Raw genomic sequence first — 18,925 nt, 5'->3', positions numbered from 1 at the left:
TGGAGTGTGGGAGGAAACCGGAGTACCTGGAGGAAACCCACTCCGGTATCTACTATGTGGTCCGGTATCTATTATGGTTCTTCATCAATGCTTAAAGCGGAGGTCCACCCTAAAATGGACCTCCGCTTATCGGAATCCCCCCCCCCTCCGGCGCCACAATAGGCACCTTTCAGGGGGGAGGGGGGTGCAGTTACCTGGATAATCCAGGTATCTGCACCCACTTCCGGGCTAGCTCTCTGCGGAAAGGGGCGTACGTTACGCCCCTTTCCGCAAGCGCCCGCCCCCTTCAGCAAGTCCCCCGCTGCCTGCTGGGAAACACACAGCTCCCAGAGGCAGCGGGGACCGTCCGGATTGCGCCGCGCGGCTCGCGCATGCGCAGTAGGGAACCGGGAAATGAAGCCGAAAGGCTCCATTTCCTGATTCCCATACCCAAGATGGCGGCGGCACGAGCGAGCGATCGGCTTCGGGTGCCGACATCGCGGGCGCGCTGGACAGGTAAGTGTCACTATTTAAAAGTCAGCAGCTGCAGTATTTGTAGCTGCTGGCTTTTAAAAAAAACAAAAAAACGCGGAGTCCCGGTGGACTCCTGCTTTAAACAGGCTAAGTAAAACAGTGTGTGATAAATAGTCAGAGCACTATAATGTGTGCACCTCTCACATCACACTCATCTGTGTATTTGTGCAGTTTCCTTCCTCACTCTTCGCTCTCATTGGTGTTTTTTTAGGTTTCTTCCTGGCTGTGGTTACTTAAAAGTGCTTACTACCAGCAGATCAGCAGAAGCATCATTCATCCTGTCAGTGTGAGCGATGCACATCTCAGCTGTCGGAGTTCTCTTTCTGCTGGTGGGCTCTTCTCTGGGGCAAAGTGGAGATTCTACCGACACGCCAGGTAAGAACATTATTTACAGCTTATTTGTCCTTACTAATGTTTTAATCCGGCCACACACACACACTGTACAATCTGTTTGTACAATCTCCATTGCCAAAAAACGATGTAGTGCCTAGGCCTACTAAAGAAATCTGCTATATGTAGTGCACCCCCCCATGTGAACCTGATTCCTTTTCCCCAGTTAAAGTGGAACTTTACTCTCTCAGTCAACATTGACTATTTGTAATCCTTATGCTGCTAACATTAGTTAAAGTGATGTTTCCACCAAAAATAGTTAAAAATTCTTTAAAAAAAATAAAATTAAAATAATTGGAAAAAAATAAATTTTACTCACCTCTAAATGCCTGTTGCTAGGGGGTCCCTCGTAGTCTGCCTTGTTCATTGCCCGGGCTGGTGACATCACTTCCCCTCGTGCCGCACAGTCATCTGGGACCTGTCACGTGTCCCAGATGACTGTGCGGCGTATCACGGCGCCCTGCGCTGCTCGCGCATGTGCAGTGGGTGCCCAGCTATGAAGCCACAGCCGGGTGCCCACAGTAAGAATGACGCCGCCGAACAAGGCGAGGCTTCGTTCCCCCGCATCGCTGGACCCTGGGACAGGTAAGTGTCCGATTATTAAAAGTCAGCAGCTGCAGTATTTGTAGCTGCTGATTTTTAATTTTTTCTAGGGGGCACCCCACTTTAATACATAGGAAAGTATATCATATTTACTTGTGTTAATTTTTGTTTTTTTTAACATTCGGTACATTCAGTTACTTCCTGGTTTCCATGCCTAGGCAAATGGTGTCATACATCCCAGGAGCCTTCAGTAGGGGAGGAGGGGCTTTCTCCGCTAAGCACACCCTCTCCTGCTTGCATGCCTGAGCTAATGCTAGGTGGATTCCAAGAAGTGAATGCTACATGAATCATCTGCCCTTACTCAAGATGGCCATGGCCAGAAATGCTAGGGCATTGTTTTTCAAAGTAATTTCTCAACAAAATAAAACAGAGATATGGATGGATGGGGGAGTTTGCTTTGAACATTAAAAATGAAGATGCTCAGATGAAGTGTAGATCCACTTTAAAGCACACACAGCCAGGTCTCACTGAGCTACACAAAAGTCCCACAGAAACTCTACAGCTGATGAGTGACTATGACTTCTTCCAAAAGACCAACAGCTACGTACTATCACTAACATCCTGCACTTGGGTCATCTACTCACAATGCCACAGGATCATTGTTCCTTCAGGCCACTGGACACAGTTCAGTCAGGCAGATGCAGACTTAGTCCTTGTACACACGGTCGGACATTCCGACAACCAAATCCGTCGGATTTTGTCAGACGGATTTTGTCCGAAACTGGTGTTGCATACACACGGTCGGACAAAGTTGTTGGAGAATCTGATCATTCGGAACGTGATGACGTTATTTTGTTACAACGGGACTACGTTCAGGCTAGTAGCCAATAGCTTTGGTCTAGGAATTTGATCTGAGCATGCGTGGCACTTTGTTCGATCGGAATTCTCTACAAACGATCGGACAAAGTCCGATCAGATCATGTTGTCGGAAAATGTTATAGCCCAGCTCGAAAAAACTTTGTCAGTCAGATATTCCGACGGAAACAGTCTGATGGAGCCCACACACGGTCGGATTATCTGACAACGCGGTCCGATCGGACATTTTTTCCGTCGGAATGTCCGACCATGTGTACAGGGGCTTACACCATCACAGGACAACTGGACACTTTTCCCCCAACTTCCTCCTGGTATTCTCTAGTGAGCTTCTCCAGACTCCGGGACTAAACTTTGCAAATAGGCCCCCCAGATAAAACTCTAGCTGGGACTTCAATGTCTCCTAGATGGCACTTCCAGTGATCCTGCCCCAGGGGTCTCCTCCTGTAGGAACTCTATCTCCTCCCTCATGCTATTTATGTTTTTAAGCCACCTACTGGGCACCCCCTAGGGATTGCCTGGATTCCTCATAAATATTCTGTCTACTTACTCCTACTACTTTTCTTCCTCCCCCTATGATTCTAGAATCCTCTAGAATAGTGTGGGAAGTAATCAGAGCAGCAGCCTGTGACATACCTCCCAACATTTTGAGATGGGAATGAGGGACACCTAGTAACAAACATATGTAGGCATAGGACACGCCCCCCTAAAGGAGAATTAACCCAAAAAAAAGTTAATTAAATCCACAAGGGCTTTTTTTTACCGCTACTATTGCTTTATATTGGATTTAAAATGTACAAATGCAACAATTTAGAAATTGGATGAAAGGTTTAGCACTGGGAAACACTTTTTAAAAGATAAAAAGTCCCTTTTTTTATACAACTATATGGATCAGACCAAAATGAGGGACAAATGAGGAGGAAAGAGGGACAGATGGACATTGCTCCAAATCAGGGACAGTTGGGAGCTATGGCCTGTGAGACTAATGCCGCGTACACATGATCTGACTTTCCGCCGGACCAGAGTCCGTCGGACAATTCGATTGTGTGTAGGCTCCAGCGGACTTTTTCTTCCCAAAAGTCCAGCGGCCTAGAAATAAAACTGGCTTCAAATTTCTCCGCCAGACTCGGCTTTTAGCAGACAATCCGTTTGTCTGCATGCTAGTCCGACAGACTAAAACCGATGCTAGGGCAGCTATTGGCTACTGGCTACAAACTTCCTTATTCTACGTCATCATGTTTGAATCCGTTGGACTTTTGGAGTGATCATGTGTGGCCAAGTCCGTTCATTTGAAAGTCTGGAGGACCTCAGCTGCAAAGTCCGTCCTCAGTCAACACCATGGCATTGCACATCTAACATGCATCTGCATGCAGTACTTTTTTCCAGTGCAGTGGGCTGCGGCAAAAACCACCACATCCCAAAACCCTTTTCAATAAAGTTCTGTGGTAACAGTGCGTCAGCACTGTGCCCTTCCGGCACACATGTGTGTCTCCCATAGGCTGACCACCAGTGTCATACTGACCTGTATGTAGTATACAAATATCTGATGTGCCTCAAATATCAGTGATCACCTACAGTATGTAAAAAAGACAGAGTCAGATGTTACTGCCTACTGAAATCATGAATTTTACCCTATAACCTCCTGCTGTATAACTGTCCCGCTACCCCAGGGGCATTGCTAGGTGGAAAAAATAGTCCAAGGCAGGCATGGGGGGGGGGGGGGATATGGGGGGCAGGGGGCTCCAGTGGTGCAGGTTTTTTTGGCTGGGTGGTGGGGTTGTGTGGCGGGGGGTAAGCTCACTTGCTGGTTGCTGCCTGGCTTAAAAGTGCTCATCAATGCTGACCACTAAACTGACCTACCTACCTGACATACACTGACCTACCTACCTGACATACATACACTGACCTACCTACCTAACTTACACACACTGACCTACCTACCTGACATACACACACTGACCATTACACTGACCTGACACGCGCTGACCTACCTGACACGCACTGACCTACCTACCTGACATGCACTGACCTACCTACCTGACATGCACTGACCTACCTGACGCACATTGACCTACCTACCTGACCTATCTACCTGACATACACTGACATACACTCACTGACCAGTGACCTACCTGACCAGGAGACAGCCTTCATGTTGTGTCCTGCAGCAGCAGCTCAGCTGTGGTGTGCGAGGCAGCCAGAGGAGAGGAGGAGAGTCGCCTGCCCAAGTGCCGAGCGGGGATCGATGTGGCAGGGCGGCTGCATTGTAATTCCTGCCTTCTGGAGCCTGCAGTGCCTATGATGGACGTCATATGTCCCACGGTCCTACCATTGGACCAGTGAGATGCCAATCATAGGTGCTGCAGGCTCCAGAAGGCGGGACCTGCTATGAAACTCGGCCGCACTTGGCGGCACTCGGGATCTGATCGGTCCCCGCTCGGCGGCACTCGGGGCTAACAATAGAACTGTGCATGCCTGACACCCGGGGCTTTTCGGGGACCCATTCGGGGCTCTAGCCCCCCCACCCCAGGAGCTGCTTGGTAATTTGAGTTCTCTGTTCTGTGCTTCAACTCCAAAAACAACCTCAACCCTCTGACACACCTGGTTGAGTGAAAGTCACTGCAAGCTCTTGTAAGAGCACAAGTGTAGATACCTTTAACTTGGTTGTGAAATAGTACCAGGAAATAGACACACGATTGTTTAGTGGTAAATTAACTCAATGTATTGGTATGGGTTAGAAAAAATGATAGTTTGAGTATAAATGAGTATACAGAAGGTAAGTTCAGATATAATGTACTAGACAGTGTACTCACTATGCCAAGATTACTAAGAATATAGTTCTGTACCACTAGACTGTGATTAACTCATAAATCAGCAAAGTCTACAATAAACAGTGCATATAAGCATTACCTACAATGGGAATAATTACACTGTACCTAGTCTAGCTTGCACTCTAGGAGAATGGCTAGGTAATGATGCAATGTCCCCTGATAGGTATCTCTTAGCATAAGTAATAGGTAAAGGTCTTTGTGTACCAGCTGTAAAAGGGCAACCTTTAGTCTTAAGTCTTAAGTCGGCTAGCGTTGTGGTCCAATTGTACTATTCCTTTATATTGAGTTTTGCCATTTAAAAATTAAGCCATTTAGAAATTGGATGAAAGATTTAGCACTAGGAAACACTTTTTGAAGGACAAACAGTGCATTTTATAGAGAACTATATAGATCAGGCCAAAATAAGGGACAAATAAGGAGGAAATCGGGACAGAGAGACTTTGTTCCAAATCAGGGACAGTCTCTCGAAATCAGGGACAGTTGGGAGCTATGAAATAATAATATAATAAATAAAAATGAAAAGCAATCAGGTTGCCCCACGCATATATTGGAATACCAGCATGCACATAGAGAACGCCAGTGTTTATTTTGAAAGGCCCCAGATGGTGCAACACCTAACCAAGAGGCACCACTAACCAAACACTGCCATGAAGACCAAGGAACTCTCCAAACAAGTACAAGTCAGGGTTAGGTTCTAAAAAAATATCCAAATCTTTGATGATCCCAAGGAGCACCACCATCAAATCTATCATAACCAAATGGAAAGAACCTGCCAAGAGACGGCCGCACACCAAAACTCACGGACCAGGCAAGGAGGGCATTAATCAGAGAGGCAGCACAGAGACCTAAGGTAACCCTGGAGGGGCTGCAGAATTCCACAACAGAGAGTGAAGTATCTGTACATAGGACGAAAATACCATACGCTCCATAGAGTTGGGCTTTATGGCAGAGTGGCCAGAAGAAAAAAATTACTTTCAGCAAAAAACAAAATGGCAAGTTTTGAATTTGCGAATAGGCATGTGGGAGACTCCCAAAATGTATGGAGAAAGGTTCTCTGGTCTGATGAGACTAAAATTGAACTTTTTGGCCATCCAAGAAAACACTGTCTGGCACAAACCCAACACATCACCCAAAGAACACCATCATGTTTCACTGTGGGGATGCTTTTCAGCAGTCGGGACTGGGAAACTGGTCAGAGAAAAGGAAAGATGGATGGTTCTAAATACAGGGATATTCTTGAGAAAAACCTGTACCACTCTGTGTGTGATTTGAGGCTAGGACGGAAATTCACCTTCCAGCAGGACAATGACCCCAAACACACTGCTAAAGCAACACTTGAGTGGTTTAAGGTGAAACATGTAAATATGTTGGAATGGCCTAGTCAAAGCCCAGATCTCAATCTGTGGTCAGACTTCAAGATTGCTGTTCACAAGTGCAAACCATACACCAAGAAGGAGCTGGAGCAGTTTTGCAAGAAGGAATGGGCAAAAATCCCAGTGCTAAGATGTGGCAAGGGCATAGAGACTTATCCAAAGCGACTTGGAGCTGTGAAAAGTGGCTCTACAAAGTATTGACTTTAGAGGGGTGAATAGTTATGAACATTGGCTTTTTCTGTTATTTTGTCCTATTTGTTCTTTGCTTCACAATAAAAAAAAAATCATCTTCAAAGTTGTGGCCATGTTCTGTAAATTAAATTATACAAATCCTCAAACAATCCATGTTAATTCCAGGTTGTGAGGCACCAAAACACGAAAAATGCCAAGGGGGGTAAATACTTTTGCAAGGCACTGTATGACTTGTAAATTAAACCCTCCACCTCCTCCTTCCTCTATGACCTGTACAATAATGATGTCCTGTACCTAGAACAACATTACTAAGCTTTATGTTTTAACCCCCTCAATGCCCGCATGTTTCGTCATGTTCAAAATATTGTGACAAAAATAAGATCATTTTGGGGTATCTGCTTTTCAATAAGGAGTCATTTTGGTGTTTGCACTATCCTAGTTTTTCATTATAAGCTTTGTAACGAAAGAAAGGAAAACAGTTTTTCCCCTAAATGTTGGTGTTTTTTTTTTTGTTCTTATACACCATGCAAATTTAAAAAATGCAGACCACCTTAGCTGCAGAAGGATTTAGAAATACCCCCCTCTAGGGATGAGCTTCGTGTTCGAGTCGAACATACGTTCGACTCGAACATCAGCTGTTCGCCCGTTCGGAGAATTCCGAACGTTATGGGCCGTTCGCGCCAAATTCGTGTGGCGCTCACGGCCCACAATGCACTGCGATGGCGCAGTGCATTGCTGGCTCATGATTGGCCAAGCATGCACTGTGACCCCGCATGCTTGGCCAATCACAGCGCCGGCAGCAAGGAGAGCCATGATTGGCCACAGGCAGGATGCCTGTGGCCAATCATAGCTCAGGCTGTGTAGTACACGCCCCACACTATATAAGACCGCCAGCGCGGCGGCCTTGTGTAGTGTGTTGGCGTCTGAAGCAGTTAGTGGGTGTTCTGTGTACCTTCAACACAGTATACACCGATCGTTATCGGCCGATTTTTCGATCTTGCTCTTCTGTAGTGGTTGTTGTCTGCGTGCCCTGACCGCAGTATACACCGCTATATTCACCTATATAGCTAGCGATATATCTATCTTTTATAATAGAGCTTGCAGTCAGTGTTAGGAGCTTGTGCGTGCTGTCTGCGTGCTCTGTACCCAGTACACACCGCTATATCCACCTACATAGCTCTTCTCTATTTGAGCCATCTGCCATCTGCAGGAGTTATTGGAAGTTGTGTGTGCCTCCAGCACAGCACAGTATACATCTGTATTTACCCTTTATTGCTGGTGTTCTATAATAAAGGCATCTGCAGGAGTTAGTGGGTGTTGTGTGCCTCCAGCACAATATACACCTGTATCTACCCTTTATTGCTGTTCTCTAATAGAGCCATCTGCAGGGCTTAGTGGGTGTTGTGTGCCTCCAGTACAGTATACCCCTTTATCTACCCTTTATTGCTGGTGTTCTATAATAAAGGCATCTGCAGGAGTTAGTGGGTGTTGTGTGCCTCCAGCACAATATACACCTGTATCTACCCTTTATTGCTGTTCTCTAATAGAGCCATCTGCAGAGCTTAGTGGGTGTTGTGTGCCTCCAGTACAGTATACCCCTTTATCTACCCTTTATTGCTGGTGTTCTATAATAAAGGCATCTGCAGGAGTTAGTGGGTGTTGTGTGCCTCCAGCACAATATACACTACCCAATTGCTGTTTTACCCAACTCCCTTCAGGCCATTACCATGTCTGGAAGGCCAGCAAGGAGAGGCAGACAGGCACGAGCCGATAAAAGAGGGCAAGCAGGCTCTGTGTCTAGAGACAACAGTGCTAGTCGTGGACGCGGTGCATCGTCATCATCAGCACGTGGCCATGGGACACGCTTGTCCTTCTTTTCGGCAGCTGGACATGTTGAGCCGCAACATGCCAATGACTTGGTAGAGTGGATGACCAAGCCCTCTTCATCGTCCTCATCCTCTCTCACCCAGTCTCAGGGTACTAGCAAAGCAGCTGCCAACGCATCGTCTTCCCTCCTCTCAATGTCATCATCAGTGACTCCTTCCCTAGACCCACCACGTCTTCCTGAGGAGTCTCCTGAACTCTTTTGGCACAGTGTTGGGTACATGCTCCAGGAGGATGCCCAGTGTTTTGTAGGCTCTGATGATGATAGTCAGCTAGAGGAAGGCAGTAGCGTGAATGCAGAGAGAGGGGATGCTCAAGAAGGACAGCAATCTGGCAGTCATGTTCCACAAACTGCAGCATACTGCCAGGTTTGCTACAGCGATGAAGAGGGAGGGGATGATGAGGGCACTGACTCCACGTGGGTGCCTGGTAGGAGAGAGGAGGAGGAGGAGGCACATGTCCAACGAGGCAGGATGCCCTCCGGGGGCCAGCTTAGGGGCAGCACACCGATTGAATCACACCGCAGAGCTCCGCCTGTGCAGGGCGCTGCCTCTGCGCGTTATTCTAAAAGTTCTTTGGTGTGGGCCTTTTTTGAGACGAGTGCATCAGATCGCACTGCTGCTATTTGCAACATATGTCTCAAGCGTATCTCACGTGGCCAAAACATCAGCCGCTTGGGCACCACATGCTTGACCAGACATATGTTGACCTGCCATGCAGCTCGTTGGCAAGCGTACCTCAAAGACCCACACCAAAGAACAAAGTGGACCTCTCCTTGCTCCTCATCAGCTGGCATCTCCAACCCCACTAGACCTTCAGTCCTCTCTGAAACCTGCTCTGAGAGGAATGAAGGTGTAGAATTAGGTGTGTCACAGCCAAGTGCTTCCGGGCACTCTGCTAGTAGTACACCCACGTCTGATTATAGCAGGCAAATGTCCCTGCCCCAGCTGCTGGACCGGCGAAAGAAGTTCACTCCCAGCCATCCACATGCCCAGCGGTTGAATGCTAGCTTGGTTAAATTGCTAGCACTTCAACTGCTGCCTTTTCAGTTGGTAGACTCGGCCCCCTTCCGTGAGTTTGTACAATGTGCGGTTCCTCAGTGGCAGGTCCCCAAACGCCACTTTTTCTCACGGAAGGCGATTCCGGCTCTCTACCGGCATGTGGAAGGCAATGTCCTTGCCTCGCTGGACAGGGCGGTCAGCGGTAAGGTGCATATTACCCATTGGGTCACTCTTCTGGCAGCTGGGAAGGATGCAGGACAAGGTGCAGTAGTGTTGGAGGTTGTTCCGCCACCACGCCTCCAAAATGCTACTATTGGTTGTGACACACCTCTCTCCTCCACCCCCTCCTCTTCTTCTTCCTCCATGGCCTCTTCCAGTGCTCTGTCCTCAGAACCAGCGGTGCTCCGTAGGCGTTCCAGGGGCTACCCAAGTACGCAGGCAAAACGATGCCATGCCGTGCTTGCGCTGGTTTGTTTGGGGGACAGGAGCCACACTGGGGCGGATGTTTTGTCAGCTCTGCAGGGGCAGGCCGAGAGGTGGTTGACGCCACGCCAGCTTAAGCCAGGAATGGTGGTTTGCGACAATGGCACCAACCTCCTCTCCGCCCTCCGACAGGGACAACTGACCCATGTGCCCTGTGTAGCTCACGTCCTTAACCTGGTGGTGCAGCGGTTCTTGGGCAGGTACCCGGGCTTACAGGATGTCCTGAAGCAGGCCAGGAAAGTCTGTGTGCATTTCTGCCGATCATTTAATGCCTGTGCTCGGCTGGCTGAGCTCCAAAAGGAGTTGAACCTGCCCAAGAACCGCCTTATATGTGACATGCCCACCAGGTGGAACTCAACGTTGGCCGTGCTGCAGCGGCTGCACACGCAGCAGAGGGCCATCAATGAGTACCTGTGTGACTACGGCACCAGGACAGGGTCAGGGGAGCTCGGTTTTTTCTCACCACGCCAGTGGGGCATGATCAGGGATGCATGCACTGTCCTGTCACCGTTTGAGGAGGCCACAAGGATGGTGAGCAGTGACAGTGCATGCATCAGTGACACTGTACCTCTTGTCCACCTCTTGGAGCATACGCTGCGTGGAATAATGGACAGGGCACTTGAGGCAGAACAGAGGCAGGAAGAGGAGGACTTCCTTGCCTCTCAAGGCCCCCTTTATCCAGACAGTGTTCCTGCTGTGCCACCCATCACACAGGAAGAGGATGAGGAGGAGGAAGAGGAGGAGGAGGATGATTGTGTCAGCATGGAGGTGGAGGCTGGCACTCAGCAGCAGCAGCAGTCTTGTAGGGATGATTTACAGTCCCAAGAAACCCGTGGACTTGTACGTGGCTGGGAGGAGGTAGCTGCGGATCATGTTGTCCTTAGTGACTCAGAGGACTCCGGACCGAATGCCTCAGCTAACCTACGCTGCATGGCCTCCCTGATCCTGCAAAGCCTGCGGAAGGATCCTCGTATTCGTCAGATCAAGGAGAGGGACCATTACTGGCTGGCCACTCTCCTTGATCCACGGTACAAGGGTAAGGTTGCCGACCTTATCTTGCCATCGCAGAGGGAGCAGAGGATGAGACATCTCCGGGAGGCCTTGCAGAAAGGTCTGTGCAACGTGTTCCCAGGGACTGGGAGGTTACAAACTCCTGGTCCTGGACAACGTGTTGCTGAGGCATCGGTCAGAAGGAGCGGTGGAGAAGGTGGCCGTCTGACTGATGCTTTCAGACAATTTTTTAGTCCGCAGCCCCAAGGTATGATCGGTTCCAGCAACCATTGCCAGCGTCTGATTTACATGGTGCAGGAATACCTAGGGGCAAGGTCAGACTTGGACACCTTTCCCACCGAAAATCCTCTGGCTTACTGGGTCTTGAGGATGGATCACTGGCCAGAGCTTGCACAGTATGCAATTGAGCTACTGGCCTGTGTTGCATCCAGCGTTCTTTCGGAACGCACCTTCAGTGCTGCTGGTGGCTTTGTTACCGATCACAGGGTGCGCCTGTCCACCGACTCGGTTGATCGACTGACCTTCATCAAGATGAATCAGTCTTGGATAACCCACAGCTACCAAGCACCTGAAGATGATGTAACCGAATAATTTTTTTTGAAATATCACATCCCTTCCAGACTGCCTATGCTGATGCTGAGTGACTGTCCTCTTATGTTGATTGTCTATCCTCTTCCTCCTCCGCTGATATGTTGGAAGAACATTTCTGGTTCTGGGTGATGCCATCAGCCCAATTTTTCTGCCCCTGTTTAACAGGGGCGTTCAATTACAATTTTTGATGCAATGCTTTGCAGCAGGGCTAATTCCTGCAAAAAAACTAGAGTATATGGGAGAGGTTGCAGTGTCGTGGCACCAGCACCACAGTGCCTAAGGCCCAATTTTTCTGCCCCTGTTTAACAGGGGCGTTTAATTACAATTTTTGATGCAATGCTTTGCAGCAGGGCTAATTCCTGCAATAAAACTAGAGTATATGGGAGAGGTTGCAGTGTCGTGGCACCAGCACCAGTGCCTAAGGCCCGATTTTTCTGCCCCTGTTTAACAGGGGCGTTTAATTACAATTTTTGATGCAATGCTTTGCAGCAGGGCTAATTCCTGCAATAAAACTAGAGTATATGGGAGAGGTTGCAGTGTCGTGGCACCAGCACCAGTGCCTAAGGCTCAATTTTTCTGCCCCTGTTTAACAGGGGCGTTTAATTACAATTTTTGATGCAATGCTTTGCAGCAGGGCTAATTCCTGCAATAAAACTAGAGTATATGGGAGAGGTTGCAGTGTGGTGGCACCAGCACCAGTGTCTAAGGCCCAATTTTTCTGCCCCTGTTTAACAGGGGCATTTAATTACAATTTTTGATGCAATGCTTTGCAGCAGGGCTAATTCCTGCAATAAAACTAGAGTATATGGGAGAGGTTGCAGTGTCGTGGCACCAGCACCAGTGCCTAATGCCGCGTACACACGAGCGGACTTTTCAACGTCCAAAGTCCGACGGACTGAGTCCGTCAGACTATTCGATCGTGTGTGGGCTGCAACGGACTTTTGACTCGCCAAAGTCCGAAGGACTTTAGAATATGAAACATGCTTCAAATTTTCCCGACGGAACTCCGCCGGACCCGGGTCCCTTCGAAAACTCCGCTCGTGTGTATGCTATTCCGACGGACTAAAACCGACGCTAGGGCAGCTATTGGCTACTGGCTATGAACTTCCGTATTCGAATCCAGTCGTACGTCATCACGTTCGAATCCGTCGGAGTTTAGTGTGATTGTGTGTGGCCAAGTCCGCTCCGCCGAAAAGTCCGTCAGAACTCCGTCGGAACTCCGGCAGAACTCCGACGGAACTCCTTCGGAAGTCTGTCGGACATAAGTCCTCTCGTGTGTACGGGGCTTAAGGCCCAATTTTTCTGCCCCTGTTTAACAGGGACATGTAATTACAATTCTTGATATAATATTTCACAGGAGGGCCCGTTCCTGTGCCCACCCAGAGTAACTGTGAGGACTTATAGTGTTGTGGCACCAGCACCACAACCACCAAAGGTCAATTTTTCTACCACTGTTCAACAATGGCATGTAATTACAATTCTTGATATAATCGTTCACAGCAGGGCGCTCCAGCGCCCACCAAGAGTCACTTTGAGAGCTTACAATGTTGTGGCAAAACCAACACCTTGTTCCGCCATTTCTGCAGAGCATATAGGGCAGGCCCCTACTTTCAAACATCCAACTTACAAACATCTCCTACTTGCAAACGGAAGGAGACAACAGCAAGTGAGATGAAAAAAGATGGACGACAAAACAAATTATACAGGGGTGATAACCCTTCCCTATGTTTTCCAAAAAGCTTAAAAATAGTTTTTTTGACTGGAGCTACACTTTAAAAATGTACCAGTTGAAAATTACAAACAGATTCAACTTAACACAACAAACCTACACAGTCCCTGTCTTGTTTGCACCGCCTGTATACTGCTGTTCTGAGTATATAGGGCCTGGGGGCCACATGCATTTCCTTTTTTTAATATGGGTACGGGGTTCCCCTTAATATGCGTACAAGACCCAAAGGGGCTGGTAATGGGCAGGGAGGGCTACCCATGCCATTTTTCTCAATGATTTTCAACCATATTGCAGGAACCAGATATAACATTAAAACCGCAAGCAGTTTTAAATGATGTTATTTCCGTTTAATGTCATTTTGTGCAGGGACTGTTCTAAACACGGGAAACACGTGGCACTTCACAGGCATACTACAGACACCCCCCAGGCACAATATTTAAAGGAATATTTCACTTTTTTTTTTCACTTTAATCGTCATTAAAATCAGTGCTCCCGCCAAAACGGCCATTTTTAAAAACATTTTAGGCATTGACCCATGTCCCCTGGGGCAGGAGCCAGGTCCCCAAACCCTTTTTAGGACAGTATCTTGCATATTAGCCGTTAAAATTAGCACTTTTAATTTCGAACGTTCGAGTCCCATAGACTTCAATGGGGTTCTAAAGTTTGTACGAATTTGGGGTCCGTTCGAAAGTTCTGGTGCGAACCGAACCGGGGGGTGTTTGGCTCATCCCTACCCCCCTCCAGTTAAACCACAGCTGGGACACAACAAACATGTGGAAAACTCCAGCAATACGCCACAGAGGGGCCTGGGAGGGCAGCACAGGGTGAGGACAAGGGGTGGGCAGGAGGGAAGGTTGCCCTGGGCACTGTGGTATCATGTGAGGTTCGGGGGCACCACAGGGAGATTGGGGAGAGGGGAATTGTGTTGGGAGGGGAAATTTGGTGAGGGCAGCAAAATGTAAGAAATGTTCGTGGAGGGGAAATTTGTGGAGGTGTTCTCGGAGTGGTGATTTGGGAGGGATTTGCGTTTAGAGGGAAGATAGGGGAAGAAGATTTGTGCTAGGATGGGGTATTTGTGCTAGAAAAGGTAGCATAATGCTCATACATCTTGGGGAGGGGGGCGCAATTTGGCATGTTCTTCCTGGGCTCTAGATGACCTAGTCCCGGCACTGGGGCAGCAGCCCTTCGAGCCCAGATCTCCTCCTCTAGGACAATGACCACTCTATTCTCAGTATCAGATTATTCATGCTCCTTCCAAGGGATTGACCAGGGCTGCATAAATATTCAGAAGCTGGATAAACTTCCCCAGCCCACTATCTTCCAGAACCTTTTCAGGCAGACAGGAGGAAGCAGTCAACCCTACAACCAGTGAAACACAGAACAGACCAAAACAATCACATGCAACTCAACTGATTACATTGAGCCAGTAACTCCATTTATCTAAACTAGCATTCATCTAGGAGGGTGCTACACATGTACTCAATAAATGTATTTTGAAATCCTAACTAAATAAATAAATAAATTCAGCTTCATCTTACTTCAGAATTATGCTTCTAATGATGACAAAGAATATGTTTGTTTCCTTTAAGATGATGACGACCTTGAACGTGAAATGAAGACTTCTGGGAACTTTGAGTGCTTTTCCAAGCTACGTTTGAATGAAAGAACAATTACTTGCATTGTTACGGAAAGGCCTTATGAGACCACAGACATCACCTACTTCAAAATATGGTAATTAATATTAAATCTTTGTCTAATAATATAAGGCCAAAACGAACAGGACACAATAGAGTCCATCTAAAGTAGCGAGAGGATAGAGCCTCTGTCAGGATTCTAATGGCTGTATCTCCATTGGTGTCATTGTAACAAGAATAGGGGGAAAATGCTTGTTCTGGTGGAAGCTGCTGTTTTGTCCTTAGATAGATTTTAGTTTAGATAGTTTTAAAAAAAGAGCACCAGTCCATAAAGACATGGATGAGTGATTTTGGGTGAAGAAACTTGAATGGCCTGCACAGAGTCCTGACCTCAACCCAATAGAATACCTTTGGGATGAATTAGAATGGAGATTGCGAGCCAGGCCTTCTTGTCAACATCAGTGCCTGACCTCACAAATGTGCTTCTGGAATAATGATCAAACATTCCCATAGACACTCCTAAACCTTGTGAACAGCCTTCCCAGAAGAGTTGAAGCTGTTATAGCTGCAAAGGGTGGGCCAACTAAACATTGAACCCCACAGACTGGGATGCCATTAAAGTTCATGTGCATGCAAAGGCAAGTGTCCCAATACTTTTGGTAATAATTTAAAGAGGCACTTTTCTTGATTTGTAAAAAATTGAAAGTCAGCAACTACAAATATTGTAGCTGCTAACTTTGAGGAAACAGACTTTTACCAGCCTGTGGGTACTTTGAAGATGATTCTTTGCTGGGCTTCAGCTCTCCGTTGTCGTCATCCTGGATATGGTTGTTGGCTGTGACCTCCTGAAGCCTCACACCCGGCTCCCCACTTTGCATGCTTGAGTGGTACGAGAACGTTGTAGGACTAGTCCCCGCAGCATCCTGGGACATGTGACGTATCTCAAGAGGTTGCGGGAGGGGGAAAGGAGATTGGGCTAAGCTTTATGTAATGCTCACCAAGCTTTATGTAATGCCTGCTCTAAATTAGAACTGAAAGAAAGACCTTTTTTGGGGGGGATAGAGATAGGAAGGGTTATAACCAGGGCTTTTTTTCTCAGAAAATAGGTGCTAGAAATCAACCACGACCCCCCAAAACCCCTCCCCCACACACGCCCTCCAAATCACATCAAATAGTGGGTGTGGTCATATTTCCCAAACAGTAGAAGGGTCTTAAAAGGGCATTAAATATCAGCATTGCATTACATACAGAGTGCAGAGCTGTCACTTGTAAACACAGAAACCAGACTTGTGATTGTGGTGAGCAGGCCAAAGGGTCTGAGCCAGAGGTGGTGAAACTGAGTTCCACCAAGTTCCTCCTGAAAAAAATCCCTGGTTATAACTCCTGTCAGCTTCCCGGTTTGTCCCATAGCCAAAAAAGAGAGAATCTCTGGTTATCAACAAAACTAGTGGCTCCATTGGAGAATTTCCCCTCTATTCCTGTTCTGATGACAACCCAAAATTTAGGAATTCTTCACTTTCACTCCTGGTGATTGCAGCAAACAGGACAAATAGAGAATATGAATTAATAGAAGATTTCTTTTCTCTTGCTGCTCTGGTGATAACAACCCAAAATTTGGAATATATTTTTGGCTGTTAGTTATCCTTCAACAGACTAAAAAGGAGCAAATGAGAGAAGTTCATTGTTAGTGTTTTCAAAAGTTATATGCCGATGTACACTTGTGTGATGACACCCTGATACGGGACAAATCATTGAGCACCATGCTGTTCTCATCCACCCACCACCACCCACAAAACAACTACTGACACATGAACATAGACAGCGCTTCAATGATTAATATCATGAACCGTGACCACATTCATTTAGACCAAGGTGCTGCCCACAATGAGCCTTCAGTCAATTACTGTGATCCACCACAAGAAAGTGAAAAATACCAGAAAAGTATAATGTCAGTCCTAATAGAGATATAAATATACATAATTTTACAAGAAATACACCCAATACATCACACCACATCTTGATGGTAGCTCACGGTCTAAATGCAAAAAGTATAATCAATGACACATGAACAGAAGCAATGCAAGAAAAGGAAATATGAAATCTTTTCAATCATTTTTATAGAAACATTATTTTTTTAAATAAAATTTTTGTTAAATATTAGATTTTTTTTAATATGTTCCTTTTATCATTTAAAATTACATATGTAAGTCTTCAAATTTGTAAGATTAGAAAGAGGGACACCTTTTATCGTAAAATACATACATAAAGGACTAACCCCTGCCAAGCCTCCAGTTATGTGGACTATGGGGAACTAAGGGCAATTTTTTTTTTTTTTTTTGTTTACAATAAAGAGTGCTATACGCCCTGTCAGGGTTTTATTTTTTATTTTTTGCCTCCTGTGTCCCATTGGGTAGGTTTCGCTCTACTTCCTGGCCCATAGCCAAAATAGGAAGTGAGAGGAAAACCGTCCAAAGTGATTAAATCCCTGGTTGTCACCATAACGAGTGTCCCCATTGGATAATTTCCCCTCTATTCCTGTTCTGATGACAACCCGAAATTTGGGAATTTCTTTCACTTTTGGTGATAGGGGTAAACAGAACAATTTAAGTTTGGATGAATCGCCCTAATGGGGGCACAAACAGCAATAAAAACTGACATGGGTTCTAATCGCTACCCACTCTATCCAAAAATATTATTTTTTTTTTTTTTAAGTTTGCCTTTAGGCCCCTTTCACAGGGGAGGATTGGTCAGGTCCAACTATCAGTTTTTTTAGGCAGACCCAATTGGACCATCCATTGTCCTCTATGGAGTGGCAGATGTCAACGGACATGTGTCCATTGACCCTTACCGACATCCAAACCGATCCTATCTGCTAAAAACAGACAGATGGGGGATCCATTCTCCATCTGTCTGGTGGGTCGAATTAGATGACAGTCGGGTGGAAATGGAAAGGTGGTTCATTTCCATCTGACTGCCCATAGAGAAAAGCAGGCTGTGTCCACTTATGCAGAGCACCTGCCATCTGCCTGCTCAGCGGGGATCAGTGGACAGATTCCCTGCTAAGCAAACGGATCTGCTGGCACAGTCTGCCCATCCGAAAAGGAGCCTTGGATTACGGCCATAATTCATTCCAGAAGAATGTTTGTAATCCAAAGCACTCGTATATCAAAGCGTTTCCCCATAGAAGTCAACGAAAACTCAGATAATTCATTCCACAGTGACTTCTATAGTATGCAGTACCGCATATGGCCAGAGGTGGGGGGCACCGGAGACACTTGGAAACCGCTCGGATGCACTCAGATGCACTCGGAAACACTTGGAGATGCTCGGAAACACTCGGGAATGTGGAGTGTTTCCAAGTGGCTCTGAGTGCATCCGAGTGGCTCCGAATGTCACAGGCACCCCTGCACCTCTGGTCAAATGCGGTACTGCACACCGCAGAGGCTTGAATCCTGCTCGTTTTGTGAAAACCAATGTTCACAGACCGAGTCGGGATTTTAAAAGAATAATAGCTTGTATTGCGAAACACTTGTTAACTGCGTTACTCGCAATCCGAGGTATTACTGTATTTTAATACCAAAAAAAATTCAGTATATGGGTCCTTGACTTCGGCACCAAGCCAATATTAAAGTGTATGTAAATCTTAACAATGAACTTCTCTTTTTTGGTTTCTTTTGATCTTTTAGGCCCCTTTTGCACGGGCTCAGCTATCTGTCCGCTGATCCTCTGCTGAGCTGAGTGGAGTGGGTGGATCACAGGTCTGTGTCCACTCAAGTTATGCAGAGCAGACACAGACACAGCCCGATCGGCTCTATTTGCAGTTGGGTGTAAACAGATGCCCTACCGTTTGTTTTTGTGCTTCACTTTTTCCACATTT

General features: G+C 46.8%; 1 protein-coding gene across 2 annotated transcripts in view; it reads left to right on the top strand.

Moving 5' to 3' along the window:
* The first annotated feature begins 721 nt into the window (after positions 1–721).
* Positions 722–18,925, top strand: part of IL7R (interleukin 7 receptor) — a 73,999-nt gene continuing 55,795 nt past the window's right edge. For both annotated transcript variants that reach the window (XM_077462867.1, XM_077462864.1), the window contains exons 1-2: positions 722–888; positions 15,004–15,145. In XM_077462867.1, coding sequence (XP_077318993.1) covers positions 807–888; positions 15,004–15,145 — 224 coding nt within the window. In that variant the 5' untranslated portion in view covers positions 722–806. The remainder of the gene's footprint in view (positions 889–15,003; positions 15,146–18,925) is intronic.

Source organism: Lithobates pipiens, unplaced genomic scaffold (genome assembly GCF_037356315.1).
Source record: "Lithobates pipiens isolate NorthernLeopardFrog02 unplaced genomic scaffold, aLitPip1_a1.2 Scaffold_3, whole genome shotgun sequence".
In the NCBI taxonomy this organism is placed as follows: Eukaryota; Metazoa; Chordata; class Amphibia; order Anura; family Ranidae; genus Lithobates; species Lithobates pipiens.
This window is presented reverse-complemented; position numbering and strand designations above follow the sequence as displayed.